This window comes from Vulpes lagopus, chromosome 6 (assembly GCF_018345385.1).
Source record: "Vulpes lagopus strain Blue_001 chromosome 6, ASM1834538v1, whole genome shotgun sequence".
Taxonomy (NCBI): domain Eukaryota; kingdom Metazoa; phylum Chordata; class Mammalia; order Carnivora; family Canidae; genus Vulpes; species Vulpes lagopus.
This window is the reverse complement of record NC_054829.1, coordinates 108,951,529-108,976,536: the sequence shown is the minus strand read 5'-3', so window position 1 is coordinate 108,976,536 and position 25,008 is coordinate 108,951,529. Positions and strand designations below refer to the sequence as shown.

Genomic DNA, 25,008 nt, shown 5'->3' with positions numbered 1-25,008 from the left:
GCAGGGGGAGTGGCAGGCAGAGGGAGAAGGAGAAGCAGGCTCCCTGCTGAGCACAGAGACTGATGTGGGGCTGAATCCCAGGACCCTGGGATCATGACCTGAGCCCAAGGCAGACACTTAACCAACTGAGCCACCCAGGTGCCCAATAATTTTAATTAAAATAGCCAAGAACCTTATTAAGAAAGAACCATATGCATGTATTTGGAGGAAAAAATGCTGAAAACAAAACAATTTTTTAAATCTGTAATCCTAGATCCCGTTTTATACAGTGTGTGTGTGTGTGTGTGTGTGTGTGTGTGTGTGTGTGACAGAACGGAATGTTCCATTACGAGTTTTTGTTTTGAGAGCCTGGGATGGCTCCATGGCCATATGGAAGCAATTCAGTGTAATGGGCATGCTGGCCAACTGTGTAGGTTTTCTTCCTCTTCACAGCCCAATTCAAATTATTTGTGACAATGGGTGAGGGCCAGTGAAGAAAAAACTATTGGAAGCTATACCTGGCAAGACATTTATCATTGCATATAGTGGGCATATGCACTCCTAAAATTCTGGGGGTGTAATTAATGGTAATGTAATCTTGCAACTGGCGTGAATGGTCATGGGTTAAAAATCTAAAAGCTAATAAAATAAAGTCTAATCATATTTGTGTTACAAATAGAAAAGCCTTCTTTTTGGAATGAAATTTCCAGGATTGAAAGAAGAAAGAGTAATGAACATAAGAAAAGATGATTCAAGAAAAATAGAAAAATTTTTTTAGTAAAATATGATATGAAGAGGAACACCTCGGTGGCTCAGAGGTTGAATATCTATCTACCTTTGGCTCAGGGTATGATCCCGGAGTCCCAGGATTGGGTCCTACATCGGGCTCCCCGCAAGGAGCCTACCTCTCCCTCTGTCTATGTCTCTGCCTCTCTCTCTGTCTCTCATGAATAAATAAATAAGATCTTTAAAAAATATATGGTATAAAGAATACCAAGTCAGAATATTTTATTTGTACTCACCAATAAAATAAGATGAAAAGAAAACAAAACTGTTTCTGGAGTCCTCATGATACTGAAACATAAGGAATTCCAAGAAAAAGTAGAAATATGCAGACATTGATACAAAAAAAATGAATCAAAAAGACATCACAAACTAAACTTCAGAAAGTATACTTAAGTCTTCCACTGTGTTAAGAACCATGTTTGGTAAAAGAACACTCCAGGAGAATGGATGACTGAGTGAAAAAGTCCCAACTGTGGATAGGTGTCCCAGTGTACATGAATCCCTTTTACTTGCAAATACCTAGCTTTTGTGGAATGCTTTTAGTTATTCCCAGCATCTGAGCAATTAGACCTGGAAAGAATGGATAGCCTCTAAGCCAGGGACCTGGCTCTTGTGGGAGGTTAAGTAATGTCATGAACCTCCCCAGAAGAGGCAGAAATTGTACAGAAAGCTTAAAAGTAAACAGTGAAGTATACAGAAGATTATTGGAAGGAAGGTGTCCATTTCAAATGGTCCTGGATTTGCAACTCCATCACTAATGTGTTATAAGACCTGAGATTTCCTGCTGGTGTCTCAATTTTCCTTATGTCCAAAACGAGAGTAATTATTGCCAATTCACATCATTGTAAAGATAAAATGAGATTAAATAATAAAAAGTACACTTTAAAATTGAGAGGCTGAGTGTAAGGTATTACTATAGGATTGCAATTAAAAAAAAAAAAAGGATTGCAATTTTGTGGCATCTAGACTCTATTCTAACCTATGCTTAGCATCCTGAACACATTCTTCCACATACTTCTTAAAGAGTCTTGTGGGACTTTCTGGCCCACCCTTTCTCCTAATGAAATCTCATTTTCCTTTCACTACCAGGGAACTCAAACATCCCAGGCCCCACTGTATAAGGTAAAAAACCTTATACAGTTGACCACAGGTTTTACTGTACCCACATTCCACAATTTCACTTAGTTTCTGCTGCATGGAGATATTACATATTCTAGAATCCAGTGTGCTCTTTAAATTATTATAGTCAAATATGCATCACATAAACCAGCTTGCTATGTAAAAACAAAACAGTAAATAGATATTTTTAAAGTAACTTTTTATTACAAGAGACATTTTAATTTTAATGATTTTACATAAGAAAATATAATAAAAATCTAAAGGAAAAATACCCTTGTGTGAGAAACAAAAAGTCACATTTTGTTGTAGAGAAAATTAAACGGGAAATTTCTCAGGTCAAATTTCCTTGGCAGCAACAACAAAATCTCTTAGTGTTTTGAACATTTTTGCAGAGCTATAGCATTTATAGTTCACAAAAAATACTAAAGGGAAAATTTTCACCTTCAATCTTTTGCATGGAGGCTACCTCAGGAAAATCTACTTACCTAGACCTTAATAGGGTTTGGGCCAGAAGAAAAAAAGAATTATAAAAGCTGTTCTGTGGAGTCTGTAGTGAACATAGAACTGTTATGGGAGCTATAAGAAGGAGCTTTGCCCAGGGATAAAGATTATGAGCGAGTAAATGCATCATCTTTGTCTCAGTCTGTCATCGCTAAGGACAGAGTAAATGAAGATGCAGACATAATGTACACAATTTACTAGATATAGTGCCTGGCAGTCAGTATTATTTATTGTACTATTATTAACATCTACTGCTAAGAATGATTGGAATATACAACAAAGCTTATTGTTAGACATGCATATGTATGCAAGGTATTATGTCAAATCCTAAAAATATAAAGAAATGTGAGAAAAAATATCTGCTCCCAAGAAATTTACCACCTTGCAGAAACTGTATATATATATATATATATATATATATATATATACACACACACATATGTATATATGTATATATATATACACACATTACAAAAAATAAACCTCATGAGATAGGCAAATATCAATGGGTAAAAAGTGCTACAAAAATTTAAAGGAACTCATCCTTTAAATCCTGAGAGTCTTTTTAAAATTTTTTTCAAAATTTCTTTTATAATATATAATTGGAATGATTTTTTTTTTTTAAATCGTATCTCTGGGGCATTTGGGTGGCTCAGTTGGTTAAATGTCCGACCCTTGGTTTTGGCTCAGGTCACGATCTCAGGGTCCTGTGTGAGATCCAGCCCCATGATGGGCTCCACCCTGCCCTACCTCGCACTCGGGTACTCTCTCTCTAAAATAAATAAGTAAAATCTTTTAAAAATAAATAAAAATAAAAGTTGCATCCCTGAGTCTAATAGGCTTATAGATCATAAAAGTGACAAATGAATGGCAGTACCAATAGTCAGAAGTAAGTAATAGCATCCAGCATTACTTAGGTAGGACAGTTTAGAAGATGTTAATATGACTACTAAAGCTCGTCTGAAAGTACCTGTGTTTTCAGAAAGCAAGGAACCATCCTCAAGGCAAATAGCATTCCTCCAACCACTCTAATTTGACTTTCAGCCGCATTATTCTACGAAAAAGGCTCTCACTGAGGTCTAAATGAGATCTCCATGCCACCAAATCCAGGAGAGCAAAGAACCAAGCCAGAGAGCTACACTGTCTGAGCAATATTTAAAATCATACCAAGAACGGACTCAGTGGAGACCACACTGCCACCACTGATGAGGACAGAAACTTAAACACTGGTGGATGGTTATTACACTGATCACATAATTCTACTTAAAATACTTAAATTGGTTCTGCTGGCATCCTGGAAGTCTTCATGATTAAGGACACCGACTACCATAATCGGCACTGTGTCATGTGAAGGTAAGCCTCACATGGATTTTATAGTTTAGGTAAAGAATGCAGAAAAATCCACAGATGTATACCTCTCCATAACCTATGAACCCTGTAAATACTTCTGAACATTTATTCCTTGGAGCTTTTCAGAGAGATTTTATCTTCTTAATTCAACAATAACCTTAGTGGTCCATTTCCAAATAACTCAGAAGTTTGTCAAAGGCTAATTATTAGGCAGATATCAACGTTCCTATAGTAACAGACTATCCTACATTTGCCTTGCATTGTGTTCTTGGAAAGATATTGTATAGAAGGTGCAATTTGAGTCTAACTCAGAATTTATCTTGAGCATTTGGCATTCCTATGCCACTTTTCTGATTCTCAAAAGGAAATGACTATCTACCATGAGCATGGTCCTACCCATCGACCTGAAGTCCGCTGTCACCATGTAAGAAATCTGTACCTTAAATAAGATAAGACTAATGAGAATGAGGTATGAAGGACTCATATCCTCTCTCATGGCCCTTGAAACCATACCTTTCGGATTTGTTCACACATAGGAACAAAATAATCAACCTCTTTTATATAAATTCCTGTATTTTAATTTCAATCATTAAGTTATACTTTAAATAATAGTAATTTTTGTTAATAGGTAGTGAAAGCCACCCAAATTCAATATAATAAATAATGTCATGGGGCTTATCGAATCACTTAATCATTTAGAAAAACATCCTAAATTTTATTTATTAATTTTTCTCATTCTAAAACTTTCTCACAAAATAAAATCAGAATTCCCTACAATATGAATCTTCAATTGAGCTCATTAAGTATAACACAAATAAAGATTATTTTAATCTCTTAATGACAATACAAATCTTCCTGTAGGATCTATTATAATCTGGTGTGATTATGACTATAAAGAATGGGCTCATTGACTCTTGAAAGCAATTACCAATTAAATTGTTTGAGCCTGCTCTTCTTGAAAAATCCCCAAAGTATATAAATTTCCAATAATCACAGTATAATAATTGCTATAACTTTTAACAAGCATTTATCTTGCAGTATTTGCTACCTGTCAACTTTTATGAAATCACAATGTTCAACTGATCATTCTGAGAAAAGTAACTAAGTGCTTTTTATAGATACTAACAGCCCTAACAGCGTGTGAACTTTCCATTAAAAGAAACCTCCTATGGGCAATTGCACTTGACCAGGCTTTCATTTCCACACATCTTAAGTACACAAACTATTGATTTATGCACGTTGTTAAATCCATACTAGGTGAATCTCACTGCAAGGTTCTTATGCCCAGTTTTCTCTTACATTCTCTAAAGCAGTGGTTCGCAAAGTGTTCCTGAACCAGCAGTGTCAGCGTTACATGAGAACTTGTGAGGAATGAAAATTCTCAGGTCCCATTCCAGAACTCAATCAGAAACTCTGAGGCTGGGGCTAGAATCATGTGTTTCAACAAACCCTGCAGGTGATTAAGATGCCAGCTAAAGTTTGAGAACTTTTGCTCTAGAGCAACAAGATGTTCTCCTGCTATCATAAAGGAAAGGTGTTAAGCCCTTACTTTAGAGCAGAAGATTTTGTCAAATCCTGTCACTAGCCCCAAGATGCCATTATACTTTATAGACTATATGGGAATTCTTTACAGATGGTACCATTTTTAAAATGTTTTTCATTTAATAAGATTTTAGAATATGGCATATTCTCAATCAATGTGAAAGTAGAGATATGTTATTTGGGTATTAAAAGAAAATTTGGGTTTTAAAAGAAAAATGTGGTTATTTAAAACAGTATGCTATTCCAGAAATAAAAATAAATAATGTCTGTCATAATTTCAACAGGTTCTTCCATATAATCAGTCAAAGAAAATAGGGCTGATTCCAACTTTTGCCCTATAGTATTTTCTGGGTCCAGCACTTGTTCCATTTATGCCCTAGAGTTCCATTTCTACCATGTCTGCATGATGAATGAATGAACAAAATCAGTAGAACTATTCCTACACAAAGGCCTTCAAAAGCAAGCTGGTAAGATTATCCCAAAGAACAGATAGAGAGGAACTGGTTTATTTTGCCAGTAGTCCCCATGGCATGGCCTGTGATATAAAGAAGACGAGAAACTTTTAAAAAGAGAGAAAATAAATGGATTTATAAAGATATGCACCTCAGTTTCTACATAGATACAGGATACCAAGAGTAAAGCTTTGGGCAAAGCAATAGTTTTCACTCAAGAAATCAGGATCTACTTTATTGTTATTATATGCATCATAGGCTGTGGGTCACGAATTTTCCTGTTTCCTTCAGGAGTTTTGTAAAGTCCATATTTGGGGTGTGAGGTAATTAGTGTGATTCCCACTCCATAGCAGATTTCCTACTGGAATGCTAATCTTCTGAGAATTTTTAAAACTTAAGGAGAGAAAATACTTTTATAGCGCAACGCAGAACTTTCATGAATAATTCATATTTCACAGATGTCACTGTCATTCTGGAAAGAAACCACTTTATATTCTTTTTTAATGCACTTAAAGCAAATGAGAGACCACAGTTGTCAAATTTTCAGTTATATTAAGAGGGAGATCATGATACATCAAAAAAATAAGAAATACCACAGCATGAGTTAATAAAATAATTGGCTGAAATAAATTACAGAAAATATTTATAGTAAACTTATCTACCCAACTGGCTAACCCCATTAAATCAGTTTCACATAGTTGTTCTAATTTGAATTCATTTGGGGCACCTGAGTGGCTCAGTGGTTGAGCATCAATCCCATACTGGGCTCCCAAGAGGGAGCCTGCTTCTCCCTCTGCCTTTGTCTCTGCCTCTCTCTGCGTGTCTCTCATGAATACATAAATAAGATCTTTTTAAAAAAATAATTTGAATTCATTTACACAAGAGAAAATCTTAATGTAATACCTGAGACTGAGCGTTAATATTGGCTCCTTCCTTAACAAGAACTTTGACAACTTCCGCTTGTCCAGCCAAAGACGCAATGTGAAGAGCAGTGTTTCCCTTCTGTTTCGGAGAAACAAAATAGAAAATCTTAGAGGTTTCCAAATTTTGTAGAAATCAAATGTACAGGCATTTTCAATTTTGCTAATTACTTCAAGTGGTTAAAGCCTGTCATTCTATCAGGATAGTGGCCTACATCGGGAAGGGATAATTGTCTGCCATCAAAACACTGAGCCTCCCATATAGTGTTTTCCTTTTCTAGCCTTCATAATTCTGGTGAGGTGTTTAAGAACATAAAAAGACTGATTTCTTATTGAATCAAATTTGGGATTTGTGTGCACGTGCAGATGTGTGACAATTTATTGCCTATAGTAAACTTGTATTTTAATTTTTCTTTGCAATTGCCAGAGAGCTTTTGGTTTTGTTTTTAAATTTCCACTAGAATTGCTGAATATCATGAGCAGGGAGGACCTGTCTACATTTAGGCAATTATGCATGCATGAGGTGTTAGAAATCCAGGTTACCTGGCCATATTCCTAACTTATTCCAGCATTCTTTTTGTGTATCCCTGATCAAAATAATCTCCAGCTGGAGGCTAGAGGGCCTGCAGCCTCTCTGCTTCTCTCACAACCATAAATCACATTCCAGCCCTGGGTAACAGGCTTGACTCTGACTGGCTACTGTTTTTCTCCAAATTAAAATGACCCCTTCTAAAGACAAATATTTGTTGCCTCTGATGATATTTCAAAAATATATCTGTTGTTTCTGAAATGACTCCCCAAAGACAAGGTTCAAATTTACTTTAGTAAAAGGAATATCAACAACAACAACAACAAAAAAACAATAGTTTCTGGCAAACCAAACATCTGGTACTTTTCTTTAAAAATGAGTCCAATTTCTCTGTACAAATACACATTACAGTGGCAAAATCAAATTTTCCCAATAATTCAATCCATGATCCAAAATCTCCTTTCCATTACAATATAAAAGATTCTGTATATTCTCTTACCAAGTTAAGTGAATACATTAAAAGATATAAAAGCTTAAAACATGAAAATTACTTGCCCATTTCAACTGAGAAGTTCACTACATCAGTTTATTTTTTTAAATGAATTGACCTTAGGAAAAGAGGTGCTATTGTCTATAGAGGATTATATTAATCTATTCTCTCTGTGAACCAAAGGAAAAAAGGACAAAATATTAGAAACCAGGTACAAAGATTCTTCTGTCTCATGTTTGATAAAGCCCTATATGAACCAATTCAAACTCTGCAAAGTTTAGAGGAGTCTCAATTTCAGTTCTGCATTGTCAAGAATCTTGGTGTTCCAGCAAACCTCTGCAAAGCATAACCAGAGAAAGCAACTTTAAATCATTCCTCTTTTCCAAGGAAATAAATTCTACTGGCATGAATCGTTACCTTAGTAGCAGAATCCACTGAGGACCCTCTTCCCAGAAGCTCCTGAACCAGGCCCACGTGGCCCTCCTTGGCAGCCAGGTGGAGAGCATTGAGTCCATTCTGAAAGGAAGCAAACGAGCTTCAGAAGTGATGTAATAGTTGCCAACAGCAGATTTTTTTTTTTTTTAAAGATTCTATTTATTTATTAGAGACACAGAGAGAGGCAGAGACACAGGCAGAGGGAGAAACAAGCCCCCTGCCGGGAGCCCAATGAAGGACTCAATCCGACAACCCTGGGATCACGACCTGAGCCAAAGGCAGAAGCTCAACCACTGAGTCACCCAGATGCCCGGAAAGTAGCTGATTTTTATGCGCATATCTAACCCAGAGACTAGATAGACTCTGGTCTATTTGTTGTACTTTTTCTTTTTGCATTAGCTTGAAGCTGTTAAGCTCAGAGAGACTAATTTCCAGTGTTTTTGATTCAGAGAAGCAAAGTGGTAAATATCCATTAGAACTGTGATTTAGAGGTGCCTTGGTAGCTCAGCTGGTTAAGCCTCTGACTTCAGCTCAAATCATGATCTCAGGGCCCTGGAATCCAACCCTCATCAGGATCTCTGCTCAGTGGGGAGTCTGCTGTTCCCCTCTCCCTGCTACTTTACCTACTTTGCTCTCTCTCTCTCTCTCAAATTAATTTTAAAAATCTTAAAAAAGAAATGTGGACTTGGCAATTTTTCTCAATAAACTTTTTTAACCAAGAAATATCTAAATACTTTTCTAATGGAAAATAAAGAGCAACTCTGTATCATTTATTGGACTAGCCAGAAATGTAATTCTTTCCAGTTTCTAGAATACCGAGTTTAAATACATCTTACTTTTTAACAAATGGGAAGGAATGGCTTTTTCATAAAGAGTGATTAAAAAGCTGTAGGACAATTCTAAGGTACAACAATTTTGCGATGACAACATTATACTTAAAAGATATTTAGCACCATTATCACTAATTTGCCCTGAGGTTTTTTTCCCAAAAAAATTTGAAGTTTATCTTCTAATTTGATAGGACTGTAATATCTGAATCACATCTATCTAGATTCCTGAAAAATTACTCACCATAGCACTGAAAAACTCTTTGACAATTTAACTAAAAATGGTATCTACATACACTATATTGACCTCTCCCCAGAGTGACTTAACCAGTCAATCTGGACTTTTATTATCAGTGCCAATGAAGTAATTTGTCACATGGGCCCTCTCCATTCCCCAAAGGAAGATGAGGTAATCTAAATGGTAAGACCCCCTGTTTTTTCCTTAAGGGAAAGTGACCTTGCCTGGAACATTTCTTTTGCTAGTAACTTTCTTGCCCTACTGTCCTTCCTATAAAAAAGTTCCATTTTTGTGCCACTCCTTAGAGCTCCTAGATGGGATGCTGGCCATTTCATTAACTATATGATAAAGCTAATTATCTTCAAATCTACTTAGTTGAATTTTGTTTTTGAACACATATAAGGAAGCCAAATACATATACAAATTGTTAGTTGGCAAATTTCCTGTTTGTGGTCACTGTATATTTTACACTGAATGATTTTCTTATGGAAAGCATTCAGGGCTTTATATTTGGTTCAAAAATTAAGTAATATTTGTTTTCCTTCCTGCAAAACATGGTCCTGGTTTTTCAACAAAACTTAACTTTGAGTAGCCAATATAGTTGCACTATCAATACATGCATGTCACAGTTTTTAAATATTCATCAGCACAAAATTATTAGAATTTAAGTACTTTCAAAATTTGTTATTCCTAGAAAATTTAGCAAATGAATCAACAATATAACAAAAACTTGAAAAAGATAGTTTTATGACTCGTGTGTTCTACCAACATGCAAATAATGTTAACTGTGTTAACTTCACATAAATGATAAAAATTGTTTTCCACTCCCTTTACCAGACCAAAGTTGTTTTCTGAGTTAATTATTCAACAATCAGGGTGGCTGGTTTGGAATTGAGCATCCAATTCCACTCTTGGTTTCAGCTCAGATCATGATCTCAGGGTTGTGAGATTGACCCCTTGTGGGCTCCAGGCTCAGTGAGGAGTCTGGGTGGCTCCATGGTTGACCATCTGCCTCTGGCTCAGGTCATGATCCCGGGGTCCAGGAATCTAGTCCCACATCCAGCTCCCCACAGGGACACTGCTTCTTCCTCTGCCTATGTGTCTGCTTCTCTCATTAATAAATAAATAAAATCTTTAAAAAAATTATTCAACAACCAATCTCTTTGGTAACAGGAAGTACTTATTAAGTAGACCTAAACTACTTCACAAATGGTAAACTTATTTTGACACAATGAAGGGAAAGCAGTGATCATAGGGTAGGAATTTTTAAGGAGATAATTAACCTGATATTTTAGAGCCTTTAACTTTACTGATATCTTTTTATTTTATGTATTTTTCAGCATGACATTTGATTAGTTTTCTTAAGTTGCTTACAGGAAGAAATCTTTTACTGTCATGGACCATTACATAAGTGTTTTTAGAGTTGGATCTGCTATTTCAGTCAGTAAGAAACAAATGTTCCAATCACTGTGAGTTGTTAGATGGCCTAGTAAACTAATATTTATTTATATATTTTTAAAAATATTTTATTTATTTATCTGAGAGAGAGAGAGTACACATGTGATCAGGGGGCAGGGCAGAGGGGGAGAGAGAGAGAATCTCAAGCAGACTCCTCACTGAGCCTGGAGCCCACACAGGGCTCAATCTCACAACCCTGAGATCATGATCTGAGCTGAAACCAAGAGTGGAATTGGAAGGAACTGGATGCTCAACTGATTGAGCCACCCAGGCTCCCCCTAATGAACTAATATTTAAAGAATTTTTCATTTTCAAAGATTTTTAAAATTTATCTATTTAAATTTGTCTATCTATGAGAGACACAGAGAGAGAGGCAGAGACATAGGCAGAGGGAGAGGCAAGCTCCCTGCAGAGGGCTCAGATATGGAACTTCATCCCAGGACCAGGGGACCATGACCCTAGCCAAAGGCAGATGCTCAACCATTGAGTCACCAAGGTGTCCCTCATTTTCAGATGTTTAGTGTAGGAAGTTGCCTTTCATTTTCCTCAATTTTTGCATCTGCCTCCATGTGAAGTTTCCACCTTAGAGTTTGAAAGGACCTTTGAGACATCTAACCAGGTGATTTACATAACACTCAGCCCACCCCATGTCTGACACATAGTATCTACTCCATTAATACTGTTGGATAAATGAATAAACCTAAAGAGAGCATAGAGGGAATATTTTGGTAAAGATTACATTTGCAAATAATCAAAACTACTTTTTAAAATATTTAATTTATTTATTTGAGAGACAGAGAAAAAATGAGCAGGGGTTAAAGGGGTAGAGGCAGAGAGAGAGAAGCAGACTCCCCACCGAGCAGGGAGCCAGATGCAGGGCTCAATCCCAGGACCTGATCATGACCTGAGCTGAAGGCAGACACTTAACTGACTAAGCCACTCAGGCAACCTAACAAATAATCAAAACTATTTAATATATTGGAAAGAAAAAGACTCTAGAATTTATAAGCTTTCTATAGATCAGGATTTTTGTACAAATGGGATTAGAGATGACTGGTTTAGGGATATTTTTTCTAGGTGCTTGAAGCCTACCCAAAGGACAACTGGACTTTTTTCTGCCCTGGAATTGTCATTGTCACCGGCTAGACCCCAAGATCTGACCTTTACTTCCTATCCACTTGTACCCATCAACCTTTGTCCCACATTTTCCTGTAAACTCTTCTTTACAGCTTGTCTCTTAACTCAGGCAACTGGAAACCAAAACCACCTCCCAGCTATGGAATTGCCTGCCAAGACCTCCAGCTGGCCCAGATCACCCAGACCAGTTTGTGCTTAACCCCTGACTCAAGCCTGCACAGGTGGACCATTGAGTGACCTCTAGAATGACTGATAACTACATTTACCTCATTATAATGCTAACGTCTCCACACAAAGAGGAGTACAAGCTTCATTTACATAACATACAAGGCGTATACAGGCACATTTCCTTTTTTTTTCTTTAAGGTGCATACATGGCCTTATGCCTGCCTCTACATACAGTGACAAGGCTTTTCTATCTAGTCATTCTAACCCTAAATAAAAGGAATGCATGCTAGGGGAGTCACAACTGTGTAAGCTATTACCCATAATTTCCCTATTTGCTGCAAATAAAGTTTACTTCATGCAACAACTCCCCAGCTGGTATATCTGTGACTCACCAAGGAGAGAACTCACGTTGGTTTGGTTATATTTTCTTTTTTCTAAAATCTGATGCCATACAATTCAGTGCATTCTTACTTGAGGGGCAAACATTGGCTTGTTCAAATAACAAAACCTCTCCATATATGACATCTGTGTTGATCCATTCTTTCTTCCTTTCTTTTTTTTTTTTAATAATCTCTACACCCAACATGGGGCTCAAACTCATAACCCTGAGATCAAAAGTTCCATGCTCTGCTGACTGAGCCACTCAGGCAGCTGCACCCCCAACCCTTTGTTGACCCATTTTTTATGAAGTTCCTCTTCAAGACTAGAATGGGGAATCATTTGATTTGTTCTTCTGCAATTCTTTTTTAGTTTTTGAAAAAAAAATATTTATCTTCATTAACTTTTATGCCCCATTAGAATTTTCTCAGTGGATCATGTTTACTGTTTAGTAATTATTCTATCTGGTGTCAATATTTATTTAACTTAAAATAAAAGTTTAACTTGTTAACTAAAATTCCCAATTGAGGGAATATGGAGGATTTCTTTCTTTTTTAAAAAGATTTTATTAATTATTCATGAGAGACACAGAGAGAGAGAGAGAGAGAGAGAGGCAGAGACAAGGCAGAGGGAGAAGCAGGCTCCATGTAGGGAGCCGGATATGGGACTCCATCCCCGGACTCCAGGATCACACCCTGGGCTGAAAGCAGGCTCTAAACCGCTGCCACCCAGGCATCCCTGGAGGATTTCTTACCTTATGCTCTTCAGAGTCCTTTAACCATCCTAAATAGATCAAATTGAAAGAAGACTTGAGGGACTACTGGGTGGCTGAGCAGTTGAGAATCTGCCTCCAGCAGCTTAGGGCATTATCCTGGGATCTTGAACCACCTCCATTTTGACCTCAGTCTGTACTTTCAAACTCATTAAGTTCTTTCCAGCATATCTTTAAACTCAGGCAAACGATTTAGTGGGCAAAGCATCCCGCGATGGGAACTGAAATTACCCTTCAAGCAATAGTGCCCTGATCTGACATGAGTGAAACCTGGCATGATTGACCCCTCGACAATGATGGACCTGACCTTTACTGCCCATCTACATGCACCCACCCACTTCTGTCCCACATTTTTCTTATATAAATCTAGAAGTATTTTTAGCACTTTGGAGACAGTCTTTGAGACATTGGCCTGCTGTCTTGCTTGTTCTGGCATCTCTGAAATACATCCCTTTCTTTCACCCCCCACTCATCTCTCTACTTTTGGATTTTGTCAGGGATGAATGTCAAAACCTAATCTATTTAGGATACCCAAAGTCAGGTATTTTCATACCCTTGCACCCCAGTTACAAGATTTTCTCAGACTGAACCTATGGCTTCTGAGCTGCAATCACTTGAAAAAGCAGAAGGGGAGGGAAAAGAATAATAAAGCATCTCCTCAACATTTTCAAAATTGCCAGTGATTTCTCTTTTAGTTCCTTAATTTAATATTTCTCAGTATCACACCTTCCTATCCTGTCATGGAAATGCTTTACTATGCAAATCAACAAATAATATGCATCAAGACTTCTTTTCCTCCCACCCTAAGAGCCAGTTGTTAAACATTTACCAGCAATATCACTGTTTGCATGTCAAAGTTTCAGGTTTGAAAGCAGTTTTATCTTTAAAAAATGTGAACTGGAAAAATGGCTCCCCAATGGTCAATTTCTCTAAGGTACAATGGCCTGAATCTGGTCTTTTTTTTTTTAATTTTTATTTATTTATGATAGTCATACAGAGAGAGAGAGGCAGAGGGAGAAGCAGGCTCCATGCACCGGGAGCCCGATGTGGGATTTGATCCCGGGTCTCCAGGATCGCGCCCTGGGCCAAAGGCTGGCGCCAAACTGCTGCACCACCCAGGGATCCCGTGAATCTGATCTTCATGTGGGATCAGTCTATAGGTATTCTTGCTTACAAGTTTTTTTTTTTTTTTTAATAAAGAGTCAAGCATTATTAACTAATCACCAATCCTGTATTGCTTAAAATGGGTGGTCTAGACTGGTTTGAAAATGATCTCAACAGTGGCATTCTGAATATAATTTTCTATTAATTTAAAATAGGTAAGTTTGAGAATTAAGATGTTTAAAAGGTATAATATTGGGGTGCCAGAGTGGCTCAGTGGGATGAGTGTCTGACTCTTGGTTTTGGCTCAGGCCATGATCTCAGGGTCTTGAGATCAAGCCCCACATTGGGCTCTGCACTCAGCGGGGATTCTGTTTGAGATTCTCTGTCCCTCTACCTCTGCCCCTTTCCCAACTCGTGTATAAGCGTGCACTCTCTCTCTTTAATTAATAAATAAATAAATAAATAAATAAATAAATAAATAAAATCTTTAAAAAGAATAAAAGGGGTAAAATTTTCTTCAATTCTATGAGTGGCCAACTCTGATGTTTAGAGGATTCACAATACTCCTCTCAATTTCCCTCTGGGGAGTCTTTCTCCTTTCACTCTATAGCATCAGGCTCAGCTGAAAGGTTTAACTTGCTGTAGACCAGACCACTAGAATACAGATATTCTATTTTCATGTTTTAATAAACATTGACAAAAACTTTTTCTAAAAAATTGACAAAGCTAACAAGACACTATCTCAAATAGAATACAGCTGACATAGTCTGAAAAGTTATAAAGTTCAAATATATATTTATGTTAAATGGATTTAGGTGAAGCTATCCTAAGGAGGACTCCAATGACAAACTATTTTAGTTTCCTCCACAGCTTTCTTTTCATGAATTAAAAATGTAACTGACTTTATTTTCACCAGACAAAAAAACACTTAAATCCACAAAACAGAATAGAACATTTCCTCAAAAATTAGCTAGCTTTCTTCTCAATTAATTACAAGGTTGGTGGGATCCCTGGGTGGCTCAGTGGTTTAGCGCCTGCCATTAGCCCAGGGCACAATCCTGGAGACCCGGGATCGAGTCCCACATCGGGCTCCTGGCATGGAGCCTGCTTCTCCCTCTGCCTGTGTCTCTGCCTCTCTTTCTCTCTGTGTGTGTATCATGAATAAATAAATAAATAAATAAAATCTTTAAAAAAAATTACAAGGTTGATGCTCTATGTTAAAAATTTTTTTCCAATGAAAAAGTACCATTTTTGGAGGCAAAAAGATCCTGCTACAAATCACTGAAATACAGTTGCATTTTATTGAAAACATTGTCAAGAATATGATTAAAATTTTCCATATGAGGGAATTGTTCAGAAACCAAACTGTATGTAACATGTATAATGAATTCAGGATATATGTGTATTTTTAAGATTTCTGTAATACTAATACTACTAAAACTAGAGTAGTTAAAAAGACAGATGATGCATGACATTCTAGTTATAAATGCTATAAATTTTTAATCTGCCTTCTTTTAAAATGCAACCAAATTGGGACTATCATATTATTGCTCTCATATTATTGAATCAGCTGTAGGAAAAAGAAGACAAGCAACTTGCATTATGCTTAATTTTTTGGTTCTAGAATTTCAATAGATTTAATAAGCAATTGAATATGGTGAGTGATTGTTATCAGGAAAAGCAACTCAGTATCAACTAGACTGAAACAAAAACTATTTTATCTTGTGAATATAAGCTAACATATAAGTTAATCATGTTTAAATGAAAAGTGATAAATAATCCTATTCAGTAATACAACGCAGCTAACTCGTAGAGAATATATTTTGCAGTTAACCCATTTTGGTTAGTCCCTAAGGTCATGTTTCTAAAAATCAAATTTCCCACAGGAGCCACACACTCACATGCTTTAGCTTACCATGGTCTAATAGTAGTACTGGCCTACATTTCAATGAATGTTATTTTGTTGTTAGATAGTCTTCACTTTGTCAGGTACGGGGAATGAGGAAGTGGACATGCCTAACTAGTTAGTTTTTTTTTTTAAGATTTTATTTATTAATTTGAGAGGAAGAAAACACAAACAGGAAGAGGGTCAGAGGGACAAGCAGACACTCCACCAAGCAAGAAGCCTAACATGGGGCTTGATCTCTGAACCCTGAGATCATGACCTGAGCTAAAGACAGATACTTAACCAACAGAGGTATCCAGGTGTTCCTAGTCAGAATTTTTATATCTGGGTGCAAATATAGGGCATGTTCTAGGACTCTCCCAATAGTGCTTCCCACATATATAGTATTTGAGGCACATATCCAAAACATAAAATATTGTCAGTTTCTGTATTTATTAGAATACGCATCATGAGCTTACTGAGTTCCGGCTAAAGGGTCTTCTGAAACAACTCATATTTAACAGAAACAATAACTATTCATTCTCTTAAATTAATATCAGATTAGACAAGCAGTTACATCACCACAAAACAATGTACCTGGATTATGTTATCTTTATTCCCTACAGAAATGGATCATTGAATTATAAAACATCATTATATATTATAAAGAAATATAAGAAATGTACATTTGAGCAACATTTATACCCTTGTGTTTATTTTATATGGGTTTTCTGGATTAACTATTGTTGAGTTCAATAACAGAAAAAGTTTAGTAAGAGGAAGAGCCTCTAGGCTTCTGTTTACTGAACTTTAACTTAGGAAAACTGCATAAATCACTGTGCTTGTCTTTTTCTCTAATTTCTAAGAAACACAGAATAAATTCAGTACCCATCAGAATTAATTACCACAAGGTTCTCTATTCCTCTTTTCCTTGCTTTTGCCTTTATGTTGCTTAGTTTCATTTTTAATGATATCAGAATCACAGTACATGAGTTGTGTCATCAAAACATTACTGTCAAAATTCTTCAGACCTTTTGTATCTTAAAACAGCATTATGCAAAGTGTTTTCACTGTATTTGATGTATTACTCCCTATCTCGCAGGATTTATAGACCGTAATTATGCTTTGATATTTATGGTTGCTGATTCTAATTAGCTACTCATTGGCTCAACATACTAACCAACACTTTGGAAACAACTTAGATGAAAATTTAAAATAATTTAAAAATCAAAAACAAAATCTTAAGAGGAAAATCTAAGAATTGATTAAACCTGGGAAACATTAGTCTAAACAGTGAATTAATATCTTTATTTAGCATGCTTGAGAATAAAAACTGTTGGTTTTCTAACTCTGATGAAGCAAATCTGGAGGAAAATAGATAAATACACAGTAAACAAATGATTGTATGAGATATTGGAAGATCATCCTTGGCATTGATTAGAAATCTTTCCTTTTAAAGTTGTTAAAAGGTTAAATATTTTTCATTTGTATGCAACTCACTGAAATTGTTTTCTTTTTCTTTCTTCCCTTCCTTTTATCTTTCTGTTTTCCCTTTTTAAAGACAGTGTGGTCAACTACAGAAATAATAACATGGTGTTGGAAATAAGAAATGCAATCTGGTCCTCGCTCTGCTACTAACTAGATGTGTGACTTTAGGCATATCACTTAACCTCTTTGCCCTCTAAAGATCTGATTTAAAAAATGATAATAGTGACAATGAAAATGCAAGGACAATGATAAAGAAATAAATGTTTATGAGCAACAATTGTGTGCCATTGTTTTAGCCTTTTTTAAAAATGAATGTAAATTTATTGAAATTGGTTTGGAGGCGGCTGTGTGGGTGAATAGGTGGGGGTTTTCCAAAGAGAACTGTGGAGAGAAGCCAACCTCCAGGAGGGGAGGGAGAAGGTGCTTGGCTACAGACTCTCTTTTAGGTCTGATTTCTTTCCTTCTGCTTCTTGCACATCACGTCCAGCTTCCAGTTCTTCCACCTGTTCTTGTGAGGCTTGATGGGGCACGAGCTCACCACTTCCCATTCACTTCACAGAGCACACATAGTCTGTGCATAGTTGCTGGGGTCCAAAAGCTGACTAATCCTTGGTCTTGCCTCAGACTTGTCGCAGATCACATTAGCTAGCCTTAAGAAAGGATGGGAAGTGGCTGAAGGTGTGTGCCAAGATGTCAACATTCACGTCATTGCCCAGATCCCCACAGAAGATGTGGAAGTCATCTGCATTCCACTCCAGCAGGCTAGGATCCTCCCAGGTGCCAAACAAATGTAGCATTTCAACTTCTCTAGCTTTCTTTCCTTCTTGCCCTTACCCAGAGGCTCTGGGACCTCCAAAGCCATGAAGCCAAGGCAAGGCGGTTAGGTCCATGGACTTGGGGACAAGAATCCAGAAAGGCACAGTGGGGGCAGTAGGCTTCCCTCTCATACTCCTAATGGGTGGGGCTCAAGCTCAAGCTCAAGAAAAAGCATGGACAGGCCCCCTGGTAGGCTGAGCCCAAAGACTTTAGGGCCAGCTGGAGTGCCTCCTGCCTCCACCACAACCAATGTACTAGTCTTCGTTAGCCCAGCTGCTGCTACCACCATGCCTCTTCATTCTCTTTCAGGTCCAATGCCAAGGCCTAAGCACAGCTCATGGGGTGTTGTTGGCCCTTCCAGCGGAGGCCTTAGAGCAGCCATGGAGACAGGAAGTGGGAGCCAGCCATTGAAGGCAGGTCCCACAAGGACCTAATGGGAGGGCCCGCATAGCCAGAGGTGGGGTGACTACCTGCTGCAGAGGAAAGGACATAATCTGCTCTCTGTAGTAAATGGGAAATGAAGGTCAGATTCAGGATAGGGGTCCTCTGGGGAACCAGAGCTGCATGCCATAAGAACAGGGCTTCCTGAGCCCCTGGACTGCCCATGTGACTCCAATCACCAGGACAAAAGCTAAGTGAACCACTCACTACGGGAGAAACCTGAGTCTAAGAGTCTGTTGGACCTGCTGTTAATTTAAATTATTAAATTTTGGTCACAATAGTTGGGCGAATCACAGGAGCTGCTGGGACCTGTATGGGTATTACCATGGAGACCTTGGGTACAGCAGGCACAATAACTGGGATTCTAGTATCATAACCCTCAGAAATTTCTGCTCAAATCTCCACCTCCATCTCCTCCAAGCATTCCTTGCTACTCTTGTCCAGGATGCCTGTGCCAGTCCCCAGGACTGTAGGTCCTCCTGTACCTGGGAATCCCAGGGCTGACCCTACCAAATAATGTCACCAAATACTAAATGGGAACCAATCAAAGCAGGCTACTATAGATAAGTCCTTGCTATTGGCTTTATGTAAATTAATGTTGATAAAATAATATGAATTTGAGTCTTTTGAAATGATCAATAAATATTCATTGAGTTTGTATTGTGGGGAAGGGCTTGTAGATCTGTGAATCCCAGCCAAAGTATCACCTTTGATTCTACAACTTTTGGATAACACTATTTCTAAAGAAAATCATTAAAATGACTAAATATACCAAATAGTTAAAGAGAAGAGAAGAGAAAGAAAGAAAGAAAGAAAGAAAGAAAGAAAGAAAGAAAGAAAGAAGAAGGAGAAGAAAGAAAGAAAGAAAGAAAGAAAGAAAGAAAGAAAGAAAGAAAGAAAGAAAGAAAGAAAGAAAGGTAGGTCTTAAGTGCTACTTTGAAACAACCATGTGTAAAAATTTTGGGGAGAGGGAAGAGCCAAAGTGAGAGAAAGAATCTCAAGTAGGCTTCACTCCTAGCATAGAGCTAGGGTGGGGCTTCTTATCACAACCCTGAGATCACAACCTGAACTGAAATGAAGTCAAATGCTCAACCAACTGAGCCACCCAGGAGCCCCAACCATATGCAAATTAATCAATCTTAAAGGGCAGGGTTTTTTTTGTTTAGCACTTCTGTTAAAATTTTATAAAGCAATTTTATAACATTTTGTTTATAATCAGATTTTAGAGTAAGCTGTTTCACTATTTCTCTTCTTGATTTTATGAAATATTTTGCCCATTGACTGCTTTTCTATGATCATATAAAACAAGTGCATGAAACCTCAGGTAAAACAGGTAGCCAATAAAAATTTTTATAGAGGGGCAGCCCGGGTGGCTCAGCGGTTTAGCGCTGCCTTCAGCCCAGGGCCTGATCCTAGAGATCCAGGATTGAGTCCCACATCAGGCTCCCTGCATGGGGCCTGTGTCTCTGCCTCTCTCTCTCTCTCTTTCTCTGTGTCTCTCATGAATAAATAAATAAAATCTTTAAAAAATTAAAAATTATTAAAGAAAAAAATGTGACATTTAACAAAAAATTATAGAGCCATTCAAGCATTAGGTACATTTCTGGCACATACAGAAAAGAAATAGAGCAGTCCATCTGGAAAAGTTGAAGAACAGATTCAAGAAGGTAAGCATACATAAAGCTAAATATACATAAAGGTTAAATGTTTGCATCAAAATCCATTAAGCTGTTTTGCATCTTAGTACAAATACATAACCAACAAGTATTTGTCTAGCACCCACCAAGTGGTCATCTCTAGGTGCTAGGTTCTAAGGGACATGTGACATATTTTCTGCTCCCAAAGTACCCTAAAATATTTATTATTAAACAATTGAAAATCATCTCTGTGCTACATATACTTGTCTATGTTTTTTTTTTCAAATCTCTAGCTATTCTACTTTGCAAATCTCACATTTTTAAAAAAGTGTTTATTTATTTATTCATGATAGACATAGAGGGAGAGGCAGAGACACAGGCAGAGGGAGAAGCAGGGAGCCCAATGAGGGACTTGATCCCGGAACTCTAGGATCACGCCCTGGGCCAAAGGCAGGCACTGAACCGCTGAGCCACCCAGGGATCCCCACAAATCTCACATGTTGAGTTTAGGGTACTCCAATCTGTCCAACGAATATCAGAAAAGTACAACTAACTTATATAGCTTCCTTAAATCTACTAAAATGTAAATATTTGAAAGGAGGCAGTTGGAATACATGAATTCTTGAAAAATATTAGAAGAAAACGAAGGAGAGCAAATGGGGACAAAGGGCAGTAATAGAAAAAAATAAAGTGAAATTTGACCTCCAATCTCCATCACACCCCCACTCTGGGGTTCCTGTGTCAGAGATGTCTTAAACCAGGATCTTCTTTTCAAGAGGAACTACATGCCCACATAGAGAGATACAAGTAATCATGAAATATGATTTCATACTTCCATTGAGATAAATGATATTAGCAAAAGAAATTATCTATACGTTGAGAAAAAGAACGCAGACTCAAAACAAAAATAACCTCTTATATATTCCCAACCCAATTTCTACTCCTTATACCTAGCTATACTCTAGCTGCACCTTTCCTACCTCTTCTATGGTGGTTGTTCCAAACTAAGACTACTCACTGCCATGGAATTAAAGATTCATTCAGTTTTTAGAACTTTGGGAACATCAAAGCAAATAATGTATCATTTTTAACTGATTTTAACTGATTTTACTGTGCCTTAGGTTGGTCTCCAAAGGTTTCTAATTTAATAAAGTAAATCAAACTATGGATGACCCCTGAAAAAACTTATTTTATTAGTAAGTTATTCTCAGATCTTCAAGGCTTTCTTTGTAATTCCCAAACGATGAATTTTAGTAAGGTATTTGTTAATTTACAATAGGACTTAGGATTTGGTAGCTCATTGATCATTTCATAGGGAAAATGCTTAGAATAAGAATGCTTTGAAAATATTACTTTGTAAAATTCACTTCCAGATCTCCATTTTATCCTTAGATCCAGGATGATCCAGGGCCACTCAGAAATCTGTAGTGCTTCTGGCTGGTTGCTCCCTTTTGGGCCAAAGGTCTTTCTCCCTTGTCCAGCCCCATCAAATCTTTCTACCATATTATCTCAAAATATAGATAATTAGAGACATTAGATATGATTATGAGGTAGCCTGGAAGAAGAAAGAGTTGTGAAAATCCTTCAAAATCTTACCAAGATCAAGAGGGATGAAGAGGTTATAAGGGCTGAGAAATAAATATTTCATAAATCAAACAATGAAAACCTTAATGACACATATGTCATTATTATATTTTGTATTTAACATATAACATATCACATTATCCTATTTTACAGAGAAGGACCCCATAATTCTCAAAAGTAAAATGTTTTGCCTCAAAGATCCTCAACACCAAAATAGGAATAGCAAAAATCCAAACTTGATCTAATTTAAAAATTTATGTTTTTTAAGCTAAAATAATTAAATTCTAAGCCAAGTTTCAAAATGTAGGTCATGATGCATAGTAGGTCATAAAATCTATTTAATGGATTGCCAATCAACATTTTAAAACATAAAGTGGAATAAAGAAAAATAGGACCTGGGGGCTGATGGTTCAATCAGTTAAGCGTATGCTTTCTGCTAGGGTCATGATCCTGGAGTCCTGGAATTGAGCCCCACATAGGGCTTCCTGTTCAGTGGGTTCGCTTCTCCCTTTCTCTCTGCCCCTCACCCTGCTCATGCTTTCTCTCTCTGTCTCTTAAAAAAAAAAAGTGTACTGTGGATGAGCAAGTGTTGATTTTGTTTGAGGTTTTTTGTTTGGCTTTGGTTTTGGTGAAACTTTTCAATATGCAATCATGCACACATGTGTGTCAGAGAGAGAGTGTGTGTGCACACAGAGTTCTCCAGACTACAAAAAGCTAAGGAGGTTTTGGCAAGACCCAAGACAAGAGGGCATCTTAGGGAAACTAGATGTCCTCTCAGACCAAATAAGCAAAAACCTGACTCTCACCAAGACCATTCTAAGAGAGGAGTGGTTTTTATGGTATGCTTGTTTGAATTTCTGAACTTAATAATTCCTATTTTAGATGAGTGCTGTGATGCAAACAGGAAGGATGATGATGAGACACGACAGAGTTCTTCACTTTGAGAATATGGGCTAAATCACTGCAGACCCGCATGCATACCCAGGCTATGACAGGCCACGTGGTGCAGTGGTGGCAATGCAAAACCTGAGTTCCTAGCTTCTCTCCATTACTAACAACACGATTTAGTTTCTTCATTAGTAAAACGGAGAAATTTCCCACTCTACCTACTCCAGATAGTTATTTTAAAAAGAACATAAAATCATGTATGCTTATGCTATTTCAAATCTATAAAATAACATACAAATGTAAAATATTATGATTTCCTGGTTAGGTGCAAGAAGTAATAAATTCACATACTCCTAACTCCTGTTTTCTATCATCGAGATTTGTTTAAATAGAATGAGTTGAATTGAACATTTTTGAGTCTAACATATAATGTTTACCTGGATTAGGGAAATATTAATTCATGCAGAAGTGATTTACTTTAAAAAGTATTTTCAGTTCTAATGAAACCTAGGAAGCAAATGGGAACCTGGTCCATTAGTAATCATCCTTGTCAATAATTTTAAGAGCTACTACTTTACGACTGAAAACTTTAACTCTCCTAATTTAAATGTTTACACACGGATTCATTACTTTGGTTAATTTTTATGAGAAATAATGGATAAATTATTCCTTTCATATTTGACTTTACATGTGCTAAAGGAAAGCATTATATGAAGCTCAAAGAAAGAAATTATTTTAGGTACTTATTATAATAGTCATGGGTTAAAGAGATTTAAATATTAGCTTTAAAAGTCAGCAGCAAATTATTTAAATAATAGCTAAAACTTATTATAACTTATTTTTAAGTGTCAGATGTGGTTCTAAGCTTTTAATTGCATTAACTCATTTAAAAATCTTCAATTAAATATTATGGGTTATGATCTACCTGGTGATTCTAATTTTTTTTTATTATTTATTCATTCAGAGAGAGAGAGAGGCAGAGACAAAGGCAGAGGGAGAAGCAGGCTCCATGCAGGGAGCTGGACGTGGGATTCGATCCCGGGTCTCTAGGATCACACCCCGGGCTGCAGGGGGCGCTAAACCGCTGCACCAGCGGGGCTGCCCTACCTGGTGATTCTAGCTCAGAAATTATACTCTTAATGCCTACAATTTAAAAAAAATCTGGGACATCTGGGTGGCTCAGTGGTTGAGCATCTGCCTTTGGTTCAGGTCATGATCCCAGGGTCCTGGGATCAAGTCCTGCATCAGGCTCCCCACAGGGAGCCTGCTTCTCCCTCTGCCTATGTCTTTGCCTCTCCCTTTCTGTCTCTCATGAATAAATAAATAAATAAAATCTTTTAAAAATCTATGGACCCTATATTATAATCCTATTTAGCTTTCTTTAGACTTCAGTTTCTCATTAATTCTATTTGGTATTCTGTGTAATAGGAAATATCTCAGTCTCTCATTATAAGTCAGTAGTTAAGGAGAAAAATTATCTCCTTTCTAGACATAGAATGTACAAGTGTGTCAAAATTAGAAAGGTATTCCATAATGCATTCTAGAATGTTATTATCATATCCATGTCAAGCTTAGCTAGTTTTTATAAAAATCAAGGAAAGGGTTTAGAATGGCTGATCCCTTATGTTTCTTATGGTAATAAAATTCTTTGGTTCTTGGATCAGAGGACAAGAAATGAGACTGTAATTTCCAGAAGATTTTAAAGAAAATACCCAAGAGAATAAATCTTGTCTTTGTACATTTATCACTGACTCACTTAATATTTCAGTCAGCTCATCTTGAAAGAGGGCATTTAAAACCTGGTCTTTGTCTTTCTAACATTGAATTTTTCAAAATTGGTAAGCAAGGAAGGTGTGTGGATCCGAATCAACCAGTAACTCTTTTTTTTTTTTTAAATTATTAATGAAATGGAAGAACTCTCCAGTGCTGCGGCCTGGGGTAGATGTGTCTCCAGGGCCCAAGGACGAGACTGAAGTACAAGAGGGAAAAAGTGGCAGGATATTAAGGAAATGAAAGCAAGAAGAGAGAACAGAACCTAAAAAAAAGTTCTATAGTTAATTCCAGGCAGTGCCCTATCCTCCTAC

At 37.0% G+C, this 25,008-nt stretch overlaps 1 protein-coding gene across 50 annotated transcripts in view; it reads right to left on the bottom strand.

Moving 5' to 3' along the window:
* ANK2 (ankyrin 2) overlaps nt 1–25,008 on the bottom strand; it is a 259,972-nt gene that overhangs the window by 159,622 nt on the left and 75,342 nt on the right. For all 50 annotated transcript variants that reach the window (XM_041759873.1, XM_041759879.1, XM_041759904.1 and 47 more), the window contains exons 3-4: nt 8,086–8,184; nt 6,633–6,731 (exon numbers count right to left, since the gene is read on the bottom strand). In XM_041759873.1, the coding sequence (XP_041615807.1) occupies nt 6,633–6,731; nt 8,086–8,184 (198 nt within the window). The remainder of the gene's footprint in view (nt 1–6,632; nt 6,732–8,085; nt 8,185–25,008) is intronic.